We start from the raw sequence: 19762 nt of genomic DNA on the forward strand, positions 1-19762 counted from the left end.
GGCATCCATGCCATGCTCGGGCTGAGGTCTCCCTCTCCCCCCCAGCCACTGTCCTCAGCACACATCTCACGACCCCTCTGATAAACCAAGGCAGGTTCACCCAAGCGAGAGGCTGCTGGTGCGGTAGACTTACAGCCCATCAGCTTTTAGTGACATGGTGGGTCCTAAGTCCCTTTGGAGAATGGAAATAGGTTCCTAAATCACCAGAGTGCTTTGGAAAATGTCACCCCTTATTTCCTATTCTTTTCTGAAAAGCATCTTCCCATAGCACTGGACAAACCAAGAGCTTCACAGCCTGCAACTGGCCGTTCAGCTGCGCTACCGTGGGACAAAGCCCCAGAGCAAATCAGTCCCTTCTGCTTGGGTTGCTTTCACTTTGGGAAAAAGAAAGCCTCAGAACAGCAGTTGGGAAAGACAGGGCCATGCTCCCCTCCCCGCATCTCCTACAGAATGACACAGGCCTGCCTCTCTGCCGGGACATGTTCCGTTAAACAGGAAGGAAGGCAGAAGAACACAGCGCCTCGTACAGAGCAAATGAGTCACTCTTGGTGCAACTGTAGTGGGGGGCGAGGGGGCCGGGAAGGAGGTGAGCCGGATTTCCGGTTCTGACTTACATGGGTAGATGGCATCAGCAAACATCAGGCGAGGGAAGTTTGCATCCACGTGACTGGTGTTATTGCGAGCGCCGTGGAAAGCAAGATGCAGCTGTCATCCCTCCCAGGATCTTCCCTGCTTTCCAACAGCAGGGCAGGAGAGAGGACTAAGGCGGCTACATCCTGTGATGCTTGGGGCTGAAGACAGACATTAATCTAACCAGATTCTTCAACCAGGCTCACTGATCACAGAGGTGCCCCAGACACTGGTCTGCTGCCCTCCAGTCAGAGCCATGTGGCAACAACTCCATGGAGAGATCTTTGAGTCAAGCCACCGAGGACAACAGATCCCAGGAAGGAGAGACTTGACTGCTGCTTACGTTCCAGTCAAACCGGCCCCGCCTTCAGCCAGCTTCCAACTTCCTCGTGTGGCGGGGCAGAGGAAACCCAGCTCAGTCGCTTCTGAGCGGCGCAGCCTGGCTCTCGAAGGGGAGGTGCTGCCAGGGCTGCCAGCTGGCTACAGCTCCTATGGGAAACCCTCCGCTTCTGCGAGAGGTCTTGGCCATGTGGATCCACTTACGCTCACATGTAGCACGCATGGGAGCCGTAAGTGGGGTCCACGCGGCCAAGACGTCTCGAAGTAACCATTCCTTCCCACTCATCTTCCCTGGCTGCCCTCAATTTTCATTGTCAAAATATTAAATGATTGTTAGGTGAAAAAGGCCGTTGTGCCAGCGAGCGCAGAGGAAAGGGCAGCAGGGAGCCTGTGGGAGAGCAGAGAACCTCTGGGACTTCACAGACATCAGTAAATAATTCCCAAAAGAGGTGGATTATTTACCTGTCTCTCTCAGCCCAACCCACTAGGCGGGGCTTACAGGGCACAAATCGTTAAAAGAAACCCTCAGGAACAATTAGGGTTAAAATACATTAACAAAACAAGAAGCCATCCCGAGGCGGAGACAATTTGGTTCTCCGTGCCCATGTTGAAAACAGGGCATTGCAGCGAGTGCCAATAGCCAGCCACCGCCAGACCCTCTGCTGTATTTGACTGCACACCCCCACCTAGTGGATCTTGCTGGGAAGACAGGAACTTCATGGCTGGGTGTCACTGGGGTCTCTCTGCGGGTCACGGCCGCAGTGTTCCCCTGCTGGCTCTGGGCACATCCTCAGGCTGGAAACGAGACTGTGAATTTTTAAATGTCTCCAGAACCGTGCTCCACAATCTGAACCTTCCTTAATACACTAACTCAATCTCCAGCCCTCGGGGGTGCAAAGAATCCCTTCCATGGCGGACTCAAACGTAAATTGATGCGGTGGAGTCTGCCAGCGGGACTAACTCAGGGGCATGAGCTGGCCGCATTCATCCCAAAGAGATGGTGTCAGCACTGACGGCAGATGACAAATTCAAATATAAACCGCTGTCCAGCTGATCGGTTTATCCAGGTGTCAGTTGTGGATATTGGGGTGGGTGCAGCAGGCCAGCGAGATGCTGCAGAGACAGCACTGCTTAATTCTAGATCTAATATGGCTCATGGGCCACAAGGCCTGGACTGTACCACCCCTTACAATACGGGTGGGTCGCTGGGGCTTGCTATGCTGGGGGATCTAATGTGTACTCTCACAAGACGGTCACTATAGCGAGTAGAGAGGCAGAAGGTCTTGATGCAGCCCTGCTGCTACAACTGCCAAGCCAAGAGCCAGCCGCGGGGTCAGCCTCAGAGCATTTCCTGGGGGGGGGGGGGGGGTGAGGGAGGGAGGGAACCAGCTGAAGGCCAGATCAGGCAGCAGTTGGAAGGGGGGTAGTGGGGCCTAATTAACTGAACACACATTTTCAGTGAGCCAGAAAAACGACCCAGCTAAAAAAAAAAAAGTAACATTCTGTTTAATTTATTACTGTTTGAAATCCAGTGACATTGACACACACAGTCACCACCGCCACCCTTGTCAACTAGCGGGCAGCTGGCGGTTTGACCGGTTTAATAAAATACAGTACTAGGAGTGGACTGCTACACACATGCATCCACAGTTTAAAACTACAGTGATTCAATACTGCAACTGAAACAGTACTGCCATAAAAAGAAAAAATAGATATCAAGTGTTCCCCGATTCATAATTCTCTTAAACAGTTAATGCTGTAACAAACGCTACTGATGTCAGGACAAGGCAAGACACAAACAGTCCTACATCTTCTCTGCAGTATAAATATGGAAGAGTTTTATACAGTTTACTGAAGTCTGATACTACATTTGTTGCTACCCGTTAGAGCTAAAGGGACGCAGCACGTCCGCTTTGGAAAGATCGGCTCTGGTGGTCTGGACCATGGAATGCTGCTTAATCATCTTCGGTGCCGCTTCCTGAGCGATCCTGGAAAAAAAGACGAAATGGACGGGGGAGAGATCAGAGCGGAGACTTTCCAGTGGCAGGACTGAGTGCTTAGGGACAGTTTACCCCATCAGCCTTCCTGAGTCCTCCCAGTCCTTGCTTTTTAAAGAGGGCTCCTCCCACTCCCGCTATAGCCCCATCTCAGGTACTCTGCAAACACCAAGCCAAGGTTACATTAGCAGCAACCTCGGGTGGAGAACTGAGCTCCTGCATTTACCTCTTCCTGCTCCTCTTCACTATCGTCGTCACTAACCACTGGCTTGGCCCGGGAGCCGCGGCTGGTGCGCCTGCGACCCTTTAGCCGGTCTTGTGCTTTCTCCTTTCTGCCCAGCTTGATCTTCACCTTGACGGAGCGAGCTGCGGGGAAGTACAAGGAGACACAGAGAGTCTGAACAATTGCACAGGTTAAGGCTTGGCACTCCCACATAGCAACAAAGCTTCCGCTGCAAATTAGACCTGTCCTGTTCTAACACAGACATAGTAAGTACGCGGCACTTCTAGAATGCTTTCCATCTCAGGGTGACAGTGGTGCCTTCTGCTTACCTTCCAACAGCTGCCATCTAAAACACAGACAAATGCAACACTGTACCTCGTCACTTCCCCGTACCTTCAGAGCATCTGGTCTTTCATCGAACTCTCCCCCCCATCCCCAGCCGCATCCCTAGTAAGTTTCATGTTGTCCTTTAACTCAGCTGCCGCTGGAGATCTCCTGACCTACCTGGTTGAGCAGCTATGGCCTAGAAAGCAAGTGGGAGGAGTTACGTTCCCCATGCAGAGAACCAACATGCATTTCTTTTCCTTCAAGACAGCCCTGGCGCCTGCAGTCCTCTCCCTGCCCCAGAACAGAGAGAACACAGGCAGGGCAGTGTGAGCTTCCCCCAGCCACAGTGCCCCTGCCAATGTGCCTCAGTCCTGTCCTGGAGAAGAGAGGAGAGGGCAGGGTCCGCGGCCTTACAGTTAGCTTTCGAGCTGGTCATCACCCTTTCAGAGACGGTCTCCAATGCACACAGGACAGCTGAATAGGGCAGGCACCCACACATGCACACACTCCTGCTTAGCGGAGGCAGCAGCAGAAGAGTACTCACACTCAGATTCAGATCCTTCCTCTTCTCCTTCCTCCTCCTCCTCACTCTCCTCACCTTCACTGTCTTCCTCTTTCTCAATTTTCTGCCTCACGCTGGTGAAGACAGACTGCAGCACTATCGAGTCTTCGTAGATCTAGAGGAAGAAGCCACAGTGGCCAGGGTGAGTCAGGGCAGGTTACCTTCTGAGAGTGCTGTGGCTCTCCCACATCCATTCCCTGCTCAGGCTGCCAGAGTCTTGGGCTCTTTCACACAACGCAACGCCTGCTTAATCTGACATGCCCGCTCACGCCAAAGCCTGGGTATTAAGCATTTGCCGTGCTTAGGAATAATCCAGCTTTAACCAGATCAGCTTTTCATCTTTTATTAGGAAGAAATGGCTGGTCATCTTGCAATCTAACTGGCTGGCAGGATTTAATGGGATTCTAAGTACATCCTAAAAAAGGGGTGTTTAGTCCCAATCACACCCTGGGTCGAGAGAGGGAGGATCACTGCCCGGGTGAGGGCAGTGCCCCCTCCTGAGCCCTGGCAGTGGGGAGGAAGTGCCTTACCAGAGAGCCTTCCAGATTAAAGGTTTGTGCGTTCTGACACAGCAGCATGACATCCTTCTCCAGGTCATTCAGGCTGCGGTACTTGTGGTTGCGGATGCGTTCCTGAGAAAGGGGCAAAGGTCAGAGTCACCTCAAACATGGCCAGCGATTCAACGCCTGGTGCTGCCCCTGCTGCTCCCACTCCTTGGGCTCCACCCTAACAGCTCCCCTGCGGGCTGCCCAGTGCTGCCTTCCACATCACCTAGAACGGCCTCACAATTAGCACAGGCCAAGTGCATGGCTCCAGCAAGCTCAAGGAAGACCGCACACCTCCGTTTGCTCTCTTACACCTTTAGGCTGTGTGCCCCTTGGGGCTTTGTTCCCAGCCCTCCCCAATGCACCTGCACGGCCTGTGCCATGGAACTACGGGCAGCCTCTGGCAGGGTGGTGGGAACCCTCAAATCGACAGCCTGAAATAGGCAATGCTGCTCCCAACCCAGCTGCAGCACCTTACACGCATTCAGGTGAGTGGCTGTCGTCACAGCCAGCTGCAGAGGCACTGATAGCTGGGATCATGAAGGAAATCTCCCCCCACACACTGGTATTTAGCACACAGAATTGCACCATCAAGAAAGAGGTCCGCACCCTACAGGTGCCACAAGCCACAGATGCAGCCAGGTGGGGCCCCGGGGGACAGGCCTTGTGAGAACAGGTGTGGCAAGCAGAGAGAAGGTGCTTGGCTAATGTGGATCTGCAGGTGTGAGCAGGGGAAGGAGATGCAGGGAGTAGTCGGCACAAGTCTGGGTGGAGCCCAGGGACAGGAGGGTGGAGAGGTTAGAGGGAGCAGCATTGGGCACAGTTTTGGAGGTGTCACTGAGAAGCTGGAGGGAGGAACATAAGGACAGAGTGCCAAGAATCATAGGACTGCAAGGGACGGCGAGAGGTCATTTAGTCCAGTCTCCTGCACTCGTGGCAGGACTAAGTTATCTAGACCACCCCTGACCGGGGTTTGTCTAACCTGCTTTTAAGGAGGAGGGCGTTTGCACTTTCTCCCTGGGCTGTTTTTTTTAACTGCCTAGAATCCTGCTCCCAGACTCAAGCCCCAGTTCTGTGCATGCCTGTCGGCCTCCGTTTTCATTTATTCCTCTGCACCAGTCAATGCTGGGGGAGGGTGAACTGCCTCGCTTAATGCGTGTCTGGTGGGGGCTCAGACATGCCAGTGATGAGGCCAGGATAAGAACCAAGAGAGAACAGAAGGCTGAATGCCTCCATTATCTCCCCGGCCCTCCGGGCTCCAGTTCGGTGCATACAAGGATGCAGCGAGCTGCAAAATGTGCCAGCGGAGGAGTCTCTCCAGTGAGAGGGGATTGGCGGGAAGCACAGCTCCTGGAACACACCAGTAAGTGCGGGGAGACAATTAGCGGGTCCCAGCAGGCCAGCCCATTTAGCCACTTCTCTCGAGGGGGCTGGCCCAAATCACTTGGCAGCACGGCTGTCCAGCTAACACAAGACCTGACTAGAGGAGTCCTTGCTCTGTAGAGCTAAAAGGCAGGAGGGGGCTCGAGGCAGAGCGTCACGACACAGTGGGCTGGCGGTTGTATAGCCCCTCCCTTCGTCTCACCGCCAGGAGCTCTCAGAAGGCGTTTAATGGTGGAGAATGACAGCACTTGGTAAGGGTGATTTGGCTGATCCCAGCTTCAGGGTGGGCCCAGGAACAAGCAAAGATGGAGAAGTTTGAGTGGAGACCAGGGAACAGTGGGCATGTAGGGAGCGACCAGGTGGAGATGCAGGGAGGGAGCTGGGCTGGGCCTGGAGGGGAGAACAGGTAGTGACAGGACAGCAATGGTAGTGCCACAGGACAGGAAGAGGGCCGGGGCTGGGCTGTTTTGGATGCACTGAGCGGCATTAAATCACAGTGAAGACACAAATCAAGGATGTGATGTAAGAGTGCTGCCTGGTACCTCAAGCATCCACTGAGGGCGGGCAGGGTTACCTTTATTTTTTTGAAATCCACTGGCTTGCGGATGAGCTCGTAGTACTCCGGGAGCTCCTTGCGAGAAGGCAGCTGGATGAAGACTTCGCTAAGCTGGCGTCCACTACTACTACAAAACAAGGAAGAAATACAAGATCAAAGACAGAATCAATCCCCCTCCCCTCTCGCCAGGACAGCAGCTCCCAGCCTGCCACGCAGAACTGCTTCCAAAATCACAAGAGACACTGCCACCGCGCAGGCAGGAAAACGTCCTTCCTTTAGCACGGAGGCCTGCGCAGCGCTGAAGAACGGACAAGCGATTATGCTAGCCAAGAAGCTGGCAGGGTTACTGTGTTGCCTAATGGGTACTACAGCAGGAGCCTGTCAGCACTTTCATTACAACTCTGAAAGCTGGCCCCGGTCTCTTGATCTCTTTTTTTTCCACTGCACAAAATCCAGTGGTTCACTAAAGTACGGTGAGGAAAAGCAGTGGTCTGTTTGGAATAGGGCAGAGAAAAACTAGGATTTTTCTTAAAAGGCTCCAAAGACACGGTGCGGGGAGAGCACCAGAGCTTCTAAGCAAACCAGGCATCAACTCAGCTATGCTTCTTCCAGGTTGTGCTCTAATGCGCTGGCCAGTCACAATGGTTCAAAACTCACTTAGCATGTTGAGCTGAGACATTTAATACTTCCCTCGACCCAGGGAACTTTTCCAGGCTGTGAGTCAATTAATCAAAAGTAGAGGATAGAAAAAACTATTTGTTCGCTGGCCAAATAAAAGAGCCTGGAAAATCCCACAGGAAATAATTTGATCTTTTCAAACCGATTCACACAGACCACGTGTTTAACTTCTGCTCTGTACTGTTGATGCCTGAACTGCAACCCTCTATTAGAAAACAGCAATACTGGCAACTCCCTACTGCGCTAGCCAGAAGAGCGCCCCAGGGCCACAAGTGCTCTCCAGCCGTGCCCCAATAGTCATGCGATTAGTAGAGCACAGCTCGCAACAGTGGGGCTGCCGCCGTTCTTGACCAGAAGCTGCCAACAGCATGACATTTCAAGCTTAGATGGAAGATCCTCAGAAGGACCTAGCAGATCAGCTGATCACTGGAGAGAAATGGGACAATAGCTGGATTTGTCCCTTGCTGCAGTTTGCCTGCGAGGCAGGCACAAACTGGGTGGAATGAAGCAATCACAGCCTGACTCCCAGCGCTTACACAACATGCATCCGGGTCCACCCTCCTTTCATTGCCTCAACTGCATGACACGATCTCTGCTAGGTTACACAGCAGCCTACAGAACACCCACAGACAAGACATTCCTCTGGCCCATGAGTTAGAAACTGCCAGTACTCTGTGAACTTCGCCTTCAGACGGCTTTGCAAACATCAGCCACTCCCTGGGAGGGGAGTAAGAATTATTCCCGTTTTAGAGATCAGGAATAAGTCAGAAGTGCTGTGGGTTTATGCCAAGACTGCCCAGGCAGGGACTAGGATTTGGGTGTTCCTCCCCAGACGTTTGTGTGCACTGGTGGTTAAAAAGACAGAAAAGCAGACCCTATGCAGGAGTACTGAGGAGAGTGCCCATCCCTTGCTTCTCTTACCTGTCCTTATATTTAATCACAGCATCCACGATCTTCTTCATTTTTTTGGTGAGGTTGGGGGGGTTTGGGGAGAGCTTTTCGGCGGGAGGCCTGCCGCGCTTTTTCTGCTTTTTGCTATCATCATCTTTGTCCCGGCTGCGGGTGCTGGTAGTCGGGGTGGCAGAACCAACGTCAACATCTCGCTTGCGTTTGCGGGAAGATTTCTTCTGACGAACCTCCTCCTCGATCTCCTCCAGCGTACCCTCCTCTATAGCCTACGGAGGGGAGCAACAGAGCAGCCGCTAGCACCGAGACTGCTGGGCAAAGATGCAAAGAAAGGGCAAGGGAGCGGCCTGTGAAACGCTAAGCATGGCCATTTATACGAGGCTTTAATTTGCTGCACTACTGACCAGGGTGTCCTGCCCACTGGGGCGGGCGCTCTATGGGCTGCCCCTTGCTTGGGGGCAGACCTCCTGCCAACCGGAGATGTTAGTTCAGTCTGTTACAGAAAAGGGGTTCTCAGATTTTTTCATATGGTGACCCCCTTCTCCATATTGGGACCCCTTCCAATTTAGCCCTATGGGAAAGGCCCCTGGGTTGGCAACACATGCTAATGCTCCAGCATTTTTTTTCAAGTGGTTGTTCCTTGGTAATGGGCTAAAGCATCTCTGCCCTGCTGAGTGCATCTGAACCACACGCATGGTTTGGGGCTTTTCCTCCCAAGAATGGAAGGCCTCTAGAGACCGGCCTTCTGCTCGTTACACCCAGCTGATCAGGCAGTCTCTAATGGCCCTATGTTTAAATTCAAAGTAGGAAAATGCCAGATGTAGGGGAGATTTTTAATTGAACACGGAGGTATTTTAAGATGAAAAATGTATTTACTGGAAGGATATTGGAGGAAAGCAAAGGGTCTCTCAAGGGTTAACCTCCACAGAAGGAAGAGGGGGTAATTCTATTCTCTACAGCTGAAACATCATCTCTAGCCTCCTGCCCAAGAAAAGCTCTTAAGATCCCAGACTTGAAATAATTAACACGAACTCTTGAGCTGCTGCAGCCTCCCTCTCCCTGCTGCCCATAAACACCCCCTTCAGCAGAATCAGCCTCGTGGCTACCCAGAATCTGGCAGGCACTCAGTTGCCCATTGAGTGCATTCTACCTGGGAGGCTCGACAGCTGTTAAAGTAGCAGTCAGCTATGGCGTGGCTTCAATTGTTTAAACCCCTCTAGAGCCCTGTGATGGGGTGAGGTGAGTTTTTCAAATACCCAGTACCAGCATCCGGTGGCGAAACAGAAACAGACCCTAAAGCAACAAATGTTTGGTAATACGTGAATGGGTCAATAGCATTTCATGTATCAGTATGACTGATTCATGCTGCTCAAAACCCTTTGTGGAGATTTGGGTAAGAGGCGATTTTCCTCCAATTGGTAACGAAGGATGCTGGGGGACTCAGCCACACATCCTAAGCAGGCTTATTTTAAGGTATGCACCATCAGAGCCTCCAGTACTGGGTATTTTCTTTAGCACATAGACAAAAACACAGTAGAAGCATAGATTTGAGAAGGCCATTGGAGAACGATGCTGTACCATGTATACCTTGAGCCACTGCTTCTCGGTAAGCGAGTCACTGTAGTCCACCTCCTTACGGTGACGTGACCCTCGCCCAAACATCTTCTCCTCCTCCTCCTCACACGTGAGCCTCTCCACTTCAGCATCATCCTTAATAATCCAGGATGGCAGCTCATCCTCTTCCATTAGACGTGGCTTTCGCTTTGGATTACGTGCCTCCTCCCGCCTGCGGTCCAGGTCCATGCGCTAAAATAAGAGGTGTTTGCTGGGGGGGACCGCTGGCACAGTGACAGAGGGGTCTGCAGCCATTGCCTGAATGCATCTATCAGGGAGTTAGCTGGCCCATTTAGGTGCTGTTTAGTCGAGGCAGGTCATCTCTACAGCAGACGTTGTGGGTCATGCAGCTGACCCCAGATGGACCAGGACGTGACTGATCTCGGCTTTGGAAATATCCAACTGGCCCAGGCATCCAGCAGTTACCAAGGAGCAAGGAATGCTGCAGTGCAGCGTGTGGCCTCCGGGAAGGGGCACTCCCTGGTGACTCTCTCGGTCATGCAGGAGCCATGCCAGTGCCGTTCTACCATCTTTGAGTGCAAGGCCCTTGGGAAGCTTTGCAGGGGGAGGGATACAGCAGGAATGCAGTGTGTTGTGGAGTCCAAGAGGTTTGTTTAACAATTATTTAAATACCTACTGACTCACTACAGCTCAACAGATACATCAGGTTAAGCGCTGCGGGAGCATATTAGCTGGCATGAGACTAATCACTATGAAGGACAAGCTACTAGAAGAGATCACTGGAACTGGAGGCAGACAAGAGCTATTACTGGGGGTTATCTCGGCCAACTGTCTTCGCTAAAGCTGGATTCTCCCCTACGGTGCATTGTTAGTGTGCGGTTATAGCGTCCATCAGTGTTACTAGCCCATCACCCTATTATCGACTTACCCAGGCTCACAAGAGCATAGCACATCTGACAGGCAAGTGTGGGGCAGACATGGGCAAACCTCCTCCTCCACACATATGTATCGGCATTAAAAGTATTGCTGAAGGAGTGTCATTTTCTAAAGGAGTCTTTTGTACTCTGAGTCACATGGAACATTCTATAGATCTCCTAGCTTAATAAATATTTTGCTTGTCCTACTGCCTTTCATCTGAAGATCTCAACGCACTTCACCAACATACTTCAGTAGCACGTTACGGTAAGTATTTTTCCCCATTACATCTAGGGAAAGCCAAGGACATCAAAGGCAGGGGCAGAGCCTGCTCAAACTTTTAGACCCTGCTCCCTTTCCAGCACCAGGAATAGAACCCAGGAGCCCTGACTCCGTTCCCACTGCTCTAACCACTAGACCCCTAGTCCTTACTCAAGCCGATGTTTGTTCAAACATAACAAGCTCAACTCCATCAGAAATGGCATTGCCCGTGTTACCCGGAAGAGAGACAGGCTCGGTTCTCTTCCATGGCCTCTGCCACGCTCACCATAAAAAGGTCAAATTCCTCCTCATGACGGGCAATCATCTGGTTGACTGTTTCATCGTCGGGAACTTCATCTTCTTCCTGCAAGATTTCAAACGCCTGGCTTAATGGCGAGAGAAGACGCCGCGGCAGTTCGTACCCTGGGAACCGAACACCGAACACTGCTACCATCTGACGCCTGTTCGGCTGCCCGTGTGAAATGAGTTTTGGTGGTCTCAGTCCAGTGTCTAGTGGACAGGTATCCACGTTGCAGGAGACCACCACCAGAGCTGGCACCTTTGTTGGCAGTCTCAGCAGTGAGGCCAAGGATTGAATGGGCATGGAGACTGAACTACCCCTCTCACCTTTAGAGGTGGTTCCTCCAAGTCAGGGTTCAGGCACAGGGTTGAGGCAGTGTGGGGGAAGCTTGCACTGCCACTGCCGCTGCCCGTGCTGTATCTGTTCTGTGGATAAATAGAGGACTTCAGTCTCCAGGGCTGTCAATCCGGCACCTTTCACCGACACTAAAATTCACTTCAAAAGAGAAACAAGTGTTCATGCTCTTTCCTTCCAGCCCACATGCCCTTGGCCTCGGGGACACAGAGCAACGGAGCAAAAGCCAGCCATGCGTTCACCATTCATGCTCTGGAGTAGAGGGAGGGTGACCTGCACCGCCCCTTACCTCATCCTGCTCCTCGTGCTCTAGGATAGCCTGGAGGAAAGCTCTCCGCTCATGGCTGGAGGATTTCTGGTCGAACATGCCAGCCTGGATGACCTTCTGATCAACGTTCAGCTTGTACTTGGCTGCAGCCAGGATCTTCTCCTCCACGCTGTTCACGGTGCAGAGGCGGAGCACGCGCACCTCATTCTGCTGCCCAATACGGTGCGCTCGGTCCTGTGCCTGCAAATCCTGAAGAGGGGAGCACGTTGTTTGCAGAGTAATTTAAACCTCACTCTTTCCCAGGTAAATATTTGAGCCTTTAAACACATCATAGGAAAAGTATACATGCCTCGCAGAGCTACCTAGAGGCCCTCCACGACTCCAGAGGATTCCGTTACATCCGCTGGGGAAGTGTAATTAATCAAAACAGTTTGTTTTGATAACTGCTCTTTTACTTGGTGATTCAACGCACTTTAGAAAATATAGGCCACTGTGCCTAGCTATTACAGCAAACTCTAGCAAAAGTGCTCGTCTACTCAGCCTCCTAAAACTCGCCCTCCCGGACGGAGCTGAGTGTCTATGCGTGGATTCTTACTAGCACTGGTGAACCACAGGGGAATGGGGAATAAGAGGATAGCAGCAGGCTTCAGTGTCTTCATATTACACGTGGTGTGGGTGGGATAGGGGACCTTTAACCTCAGTCACTACCAGTGCTAACTGTTAATCATGTTAATTAGCATAGATAATGATAATTATGGATCAGCCACAAGAGGCTCTCCCACTGTATGCCAGCGCACCCTGCCTGTCGGAGCAGAGACAACCAGGAGACGGGCAGCGCATGAACAGATGCTTGCGTTAGGCTCTGGGCTGCACCTGCGGCTCAAGGTCACAGCGTGGGGTTGCAAAGACCACAGCAAGAAACAAAGTGCTGGGGATGCAAAGCCAGCTGGGAGGACGGAAGAGAAAAGTAGTGATGCAGGCCGTGGTGCAGTCAGCACCTAGTGCAATGGGGCACTTTATGTTTTATGTCTACACTGCCAAAAAAGAAAAAAAAAAAAAAAAAGTGTTCTCAACTCTGCTTAGCTAACTAATAGCAGAGAAAACATGGCAACCTTGCTAACACTAACCGCTCGAGTGAAAGCCCGTGAGACAGTCTGAGGATGAATTCCAGCTGCTAACCAGAGTTAAAAAACAGCTTGCTGAACCCCACTGCTCTTTTAACCAACGTTAAGAACACACTCTATAGTGCAGACACATTCTTAGACCCTTAGGAGGAGGTAAACTAGCATTACAGGCACACAGTTCATCCAGGCCCTAGGAGAGGGACACACTAGTCCTTCCTCTTGTTATTTGGGGAACGCAAGACTCGTGTCTCATGTACACACGGAGAGACAACCACACACAACCCCGTACTGGGATTCCCATCAATTCAGTAGGGTTTTTTACCTGGTGCGGATTCCAGTCACTGTCAAAAATAATCACAGTATCTGCAGACTGTAAGTTCAGTCCCAGCCCTCCGGCCCGAGTGCTCAGCAGGAAAATGAAATATTCAGAGCCTGGCTCATTGAAGGTCTTCAGCAACATGCCACGGTCTTCAGCTTTAGTGGTTCCTAGAAGCCCAGGGAGAAGAGAGAGGTTACTATTTACCTCCCCTGCAAAGTTTTCTATTTAACATGGACTCAGAACTCCACAGAGCAAAGAGGGGTTCCACCTTACTTGGAAAGTGTTGAGCACCTACACCCTCTGAAAACCAGGCCCCTTGGAGGTGGTCCACATTGGGCACCCCTAATATCGTAGCACCTAAAATCAGTAATCATGATGGCAAATTGAGGTCTGTGCATGCAGTCTGTGTGTCAGGTCGGAAAGCCCTTTGGGATATTCCAGGATATAAAATTTAATGTAAGGTGACCAATGTATCAAAGATAGCAAGTTACAAATATCCAGAAGAAAGTTGTTGATGCTGGCTGAAATTCCAAGAGACAACACAAGGCCTATGCGCCATGTCAGCCTACAGAACAGGGCTCTTCCTGGAGGTGAGACTTTCACCAATTTAAAGGAGGTGGAAAGTGGTAACTGGATTAGCAGTGAACCACCTCCCTAAACTAACCTTACAAGAAAAAAGCGTAAGGTATGTGCAACGCTGTTAATCCTTTTTACCAATCATAGGTTAAAGGAGAAACATGTCCAGAAGCAAGTGTGCAATGAAAAGGTTGCAACAGTGTAATCCCACCAGCTTTACCAAGAGTTAGTACATGATGCGATTGGTTATGATAGTTCGGTGGTCTATTTTTATGAATGGCTGTTAGTTTCATGCATGTTTCCCACGTGTGCTGCAAAGCACATTGCATGGCGATGAGCATTAAAAGGAGGTTTGTTATTTGATCATTCGTTATCTACGCACGTAGGGTTTAGCCTACTGATATTGCCAAAGCAGAGCATTCAGGAGGAGACTGAGTGTCTCTGTTACCAGTTAAACTCACCATCCAGCCTGAGGTATTTGAAGCCACGGTATGCAAAGTAGTCTTCCATGATGGTCATGAGTGAGGTCATCTGACAGAACAGCAGCACCTTGTGGTTGGTGGCTCGTAGTTTGGGAAGAATCCTGTCTAGGAGCTCAAATTTGCCAGATGCTCGGTACAGGTCTAGTCTAGTTCACCAGAGAGGATTGGCAATAGGTGAGAATCTGATGCTACAAAAATGCATCACCCTCGCATGCAAATGAGAGCTACCAGTGCTTGTTACATTAATACACTGAACTAATCCAAGTAATTCTTCATTGATAAACCACACCACACTTAAACTACAAATATCCTCCTTTGTAAAGCTCAAAAGCATTCAACTTACCCCTGTACAATACCTCCAGTGAAACCTAAGTGCTCTGAAAAGGATTCCTGCAACCAAAAACAGAAACACTGTCACACTGATTGCACCACATTCTTCTATACAAACACAAGTGTCCAATAAATCCAACAAACTCTTGGAATTGCCCTGATAGAAAACTGATCATCAGGTCAAATACGTCTAATCTTCTCCTGCTTTCATATGGCTTGGGTGGATAGCAACAACTACAAGTGTATTTCTAGGTTAGATAGCCAGCACATTGCCACAGCAGTGAGCTGGTGAATGTCCTTCAGGCCCCTGGCCAAGGAACAAAGGGGACACTCAGATATGATGTGCTCCATCGTTTGTGCCTGGTGACCACAGTCACATGCAAGTGTTTGCCTTATTTTCCATTTAAAGAGGGTTTGTCTAAGTCTCCCATGAGATGTCCTGATGCAATTCAATCTGCACCAGTCTTTCCGACATAAAATCAAAAACCCGGTGGTTCCTTGGCAGGGTCAACAACAAGCTGTTTGTTTAGAGCGGCTGAAACACTCCATGTGATTCTCCATGAGCCTCAGCGTCACAGCTGGTGTAAGGGTCTTGATGTGGTTCCATAGAGGATTGTGGGATTTTAAATCTTGTCTTTGGCGGGTTCTGCAGGTCATCATGCAGCAGAATCCCTGCATTTGCATTGACATGGTTGAGAAAGCAAGATGTCTGAGGAGTTCTTCTAATCTGCAGAGGCTGGATATGCGATAGGACCAGGAGCCAGTCGACTGGAGTCGATTTGAGCGTCCCTGACACTATGAGTATAGCGTTATTAAGTTGAGTGTCAAGGAGTTTAGCATGACTGCTGTAAGACCACACAGGTGCACAGCATTTAGCTGCAGAATATACCAAGGCAATTGTTGCAGTTCATAGGGTCCATGGACTGGAGCCCCATGATGTTCTGGCCAATTTTCTGATACGTGCGACACAAGACCTGACATTCTCGAGGTGTTGTTGAAAGGTCAAACTCTGGTCCAGCGTAACACCAACATACTTTGGGTTAGCCTTGTGGCAGACGTTCTTACCGCAGAACTGGGCGTCAAGTTTGGTATTAGCCATTTTATTCTTCGGTTGGAAAGCGGTCTAATTATAAATGTCAAGAGGTTAATTCATAAGATATCCAATTGCTGTATGAAGGCCTGGAAAGAATGTGTAGGAATAAAGTAATTTTAAAGCTTCTGTCTGGGGTCACTTGAGGTTAGAAGATGATCCCAAGGAGCAAGCTGGAGCACTGATTCACTAGTGGAACACTTGTTTTGTCGTCTCTGAGGAGAGACTGCATCCAAAGGGATTAGCTTGACAATGAGCCTTGATTTTGCCATTTTTAATTGATATCACTTCATTGAACACTTCATGTCTGAATAGGTTTAAACCAACGTTGGATGCTATAGGGAAACATTTTAAGATGAGACACAGGAACGCTACACAGTGCTGCCCTGAAAATTTACCCCACAGCATCCAAGCACAGCTTAGTTCATATATTACCCATTTTACAGAAAAGTGGATCTCTGCACTAAGGCACCTAGATCCTCATAGGAGCCTCTAGGCAACACTGATACAAAAATACAACATTACCTCTATGTGCTGAAACATGTACGGATGGTTACAGATCTTCCTCAGCTGCATGATGGTGTTCATCAGGGTTTTTGTACCACCTTTGCCCTGTGTGAATAAAGACAAAATTTACAAATATGTCCAAGCAGACATTAAAGCTGTGAAAGAGAAAGCGGAGGATCTGCTCCACCCCCCTTGCTATCATGGCATTCTACACTCTTGGCAAAATGTAAAATATCACATGAGAGAAAGCAGATGGGTGCAACTGAGGACAAAGATGGAATTATTCGAGGCTGATCACGTTAGCTTTAGTAGCTAACTATGTGTGCAGAACATCGAAGACAGTGAACGGCTGTTATAGCATGGATGGGACATGGGATGCATCTTCACTCAGTTTTCAAAAGTGAATGTCACACAGATCTAGTATCAGAGCTGCCACCTTAGGAGAGAACCCAACCAATGACTCCAAAACCTCCTCCATACACTAGCAAGGCCAAGCCCCCCAGCCCCACTGCTGTGAAAGCTGCCCAGAACAGCGAGACAACAGTCAATTAGTGTAACACATTGCTCAGAAAGCTGAACTTCAAGGTGTTAAGGAGAAACCTAAAAATCCTCTTCCGCAATCCAAGGAATAAAGGGCGGCTCAGAGGATGCATACTGGAAAAGTGGACACTTCACCTTCAGTTCATTTTAAACCTGGCCCAACCTGCTGCTGCCATCGGATAGCTGTTGAGTGGCATGTGTGAAACAAGCTCTCAGTGCTCTCTGTGAAACTCCTGACAGACAGTTATCCACAGCACAGCATCATCCTTCATGGTGCCCTTTTGGGCAGTCTTGGGAGAGGCATGCACAGGTTTAGGTCATGGTTATGTGGAGGAAGCCTGCACTGCCACGGTTCCTGCTGTACCCATTCTGTGCACTGGGGCTTTAACGCCATGCCTACGCTACAGGTGCTATGGTGGCATTGCTGTGGTGCCATAAAGATACTGCTTTAACCCTGTAGTGTAGGCAGACAACGGTGACAGAAGAGGTTTTCGGTTGCTGTAGGAACTCCACCTCCCTGCGCGATGGTAGCTAAGTTGACTGAAGCTTTCTTCCACTGACCGAGCTGCGTCTACACCAGCGCTCAGAGGTGTGGATTTTTCACATCCCTGAGCACCGCAACTATGTGGATCTAAGCTTTATGTCTAGATCAGGCCTCAGTTTCCAGGGAGCCAGTGCCAAATGCATTAAGGGGATTTCCCAAAGCACAAAGAGCAGTTAGGCACCTATGAAAGCGAAGGGGATTTGAATGCTTAACTCCACAAAAATGTCCCCTTAAAACCGTAACAGCAACGTGACTGGCAGACAGCATGGAAAAAAATCCAGTTTGGAAACAGGCCCCTGTACATGAAATGCTCTTCAGCCCTGCTGCATGTAAATGCAGGGAGAGTGAGGAACAAATCAGGGCCCTATTGCCACACCTTTTTATCCTTCTCCGAGCCATCAGTGAGCAGCACTCCCTTGGCCTGCATGTGTCTATACAGCACCCGCTGTAACGCTGACATGTCACACTTGATCACATACTCCACCTGGAAAGCAGAGGAGAGTTTAACATCACAAACAATAGTAACCAACCCTCCGTGATTCTCTGCATGCTCCCAGAACATCTCACTCCTATTCCCCCCCGTCCCCCCATCACTGGCTTGTAGCTCTGCACCCCCCCACACACTTTGCTGTACTGCTCCGAGCTCTCTGCCAACCACTGAACTGTGACTTATTTCCCAACCAATTAGCACTGTTCTCAAGCTGGCCAAAGTGCTGACGAGATACTCTTTAACCAGAGGGCTCAGTGTGGTGTCTTTATGATGCTGCTGGCCCAGGAGCGGCAGAGTGGACATACAAGTCACTGTGGGGCACAAACATCCATCACTATTCTCCCATCTTCCCCACTTTGAGCCCTACGACCTCAGTGCTAGAGAGTTAAGCCACCAATCTGATTTGTTCTCCTCCGGCTAGCATAGCCCATTGGGATGAGAATAGCAAGATGAAAAGCTGCAAAATACCATATAATTGCAGCAGTTCCTAGAAAGAAAACTAAATTTGGCTTCCACAGAAGAGACCTTTCCAACAGCATTGGAGTGAAGAAAGAGAAACCATAAAAAGCAAAAGCCTTTAGTGAGGACAACATGGAAGCAGCTGTCAAATGCTGGAGCAAATAGCAGGCAGCTTAACTGACAACTATATGCAAGTTAAAAAAAGAATAAATGAGTTAGTTCAACTAGCTCATCCCCCACTCATGGGCCAGGGCAGGAGCGCTGTCTAGAGCATTTTTCACTACTTCCTCCTGTCCCATTGTACATGCTCAAATCTTGGGGCTTTCCCCACTTTCCTCAGGAGAGGTCACAGCTTCTCTTATAGTCTCTCACTTCAGCTACATGACAACTTACAGCAGGGATGCAACATAAAACAAATAAAACCCTATTTAAGTGCAGCATAGTTCACAGATTTTAGAATCACAGGATCGTTTAGGCCAGAAGGAACCATTCGATCTAGTCTGATCGCCTGTATAACCACATAGGCCAGGGAATTTCACTCCACTCCCCCTGTATTGAGCACAATAACTTGTGTTTGACTAAAGAACTTCTTCCAAAAATGCATCCAGGAAGCCTGGAGGGCGTGGGGGTGTGCATCTTCCTTACGAGCTTTACCTTTTCAGGCAGCTGTGCTTCTACCTCCTTCTTTAACCGCCTGAGCAGGAAGGGACGCAGAACTTTGTGCAAACGACGGATAATCAGAATAGTTTCTTCTTCATTCAAATCCACCTATTTTTTCCACCCAGGAAATAAAAAAAAAAAAAAAGGTTAAAATAACTTGAGTCTCTCCCCCCTCAACATTTTTCACTAAATACTGCAAGATCCCAACAACCACCCTCCCCTACCCCCGCCCCGGCTCTCGTCTAGCCCATTCCCAGCAGATCTCAAAGCGCTTTGCAAAGAAGGTCACGATTATCCCCATTCTACAGATGGGGAAACAGACTCAGAGAGGGCAAGTGACTTGCCCAAGATCACCCAGCAGGCCAGTGGCAGAGCTGGGAATAGAAATAAGGCCTAAAGATTTCCTCCATAAACTGTGCAACTGATGACTTACAGTTTTGAGCAGCCACACAACTCTCAAAACTGCAAACTTGCTTATGCTGCTGTCCAAGTCTGGGGTTTCTGTACTGAAAACTCTAAAGGTTCAAACCCTGTGCTGTTCTATTACTTGGTATTCACGTCCCCAGTCACTGCACTTTAAGGAAGGTGTTTTGAATGAATATAACCAGTTCACTTAAAGCCTTGAGGATTCTGTGCAATCTGAGAATCCATTTTGACACGAACCAAGGCAGCGCCTTGCTGGGATGGCTGGAGGTCTATGACCGAAAGATACCTTGCCCTTATTCCAACATTTGCTTATTATCAGTCTCTGTTTTATCCCTGTTTTATCTCAAACTCACTTTCTCTGCTGTCATGTCCCAGAAATTAAACTCTGAATGAAG

General features: G+C 49.7%; 1 protein-coding gene across 14 annotated transcripts in view; it reads right to left on the reverse strand.

Moving 5' to 3' along the window:
* Positions 1–2458: 2458 nt before the first annotated feature.
* Positions 2459–19762, reverse strand: part of SMARCA4 (SWI/SNF related, matrix associated, actin dependent regulator of chromatin, subfamily a, member 4) — a 57196-nt gene continuing 39892 nt past the window's right edge. For 3 of the 14 annotated variants that reach the window (XM_043532833.1, XM_043532829.1, XM_043532834.1), the window contains exons 21-36: positions 18936–19049; positions 17709–17816; positions 16267–16353; positions 14665–14711; positions 14301–14467; positions 13267–13430; positions 11842–12069; positions 11525–11623; positions 11184–11261; positions 9734–9952; positions 8162–8415; positions 6581–6686; positions 4609–4710; positions 4061–4193; positions 3193–3332; positions 2459–2957 (exon numbers count right to left, since the gene is read on the reverse strand). In XM_043532833.1, coding sequence (XP_043388768.1) covers positions 2925–2957; positions 3193–3332; positions 4061–4193; positions 4609–4710; positions 6581–6686; positions 8162–8415; positions 9734–9952; positions 11184–11261; positions 11525–11623; positions 11842–12069; positions 13267–13430; positions 14301–14467; positions 14665–14711; positions 16267–16353; positions 17709–17816; positions 18936–19049 — 2079 coding nt within the window. In that variant the 3' untranslated portion in view covers positions 2459–2924. Of the gene's footprint in view, positions 2958–3192; positions 3333–4060; positions 4194–4608; positions 4711–6580; positions 6690–8161; positions 8416–9724; positions 9953–11183; positions 11262–11524; positions 11624–11841; positions 12070–13266; positions 13431–14300; positions 14468–14664; positions 14712–16266; positions 16354–17708; positions 17817–18935; positions 19050–19762 lie in introns of all 14 variants that reach the window. The other 11 variants (XM_037887849.2, XM_037887847.2, XM_043532830.1 and 8 more) reach the window with 7 other exon arrangements.

Source organism: Chelonia mydas, chromosome 20, assembly GCF_015237465.2.
Source record: "Chelonia mydas isolate rCheMyd1 chromosome 20, rCheMyd1.pri.v2, whole genome shotgun sequence".
NCBI lineage: Eukaryota > Metazoa > Chordata > Testudines > Cheloniidae > Chelonia > Chelonia mydas.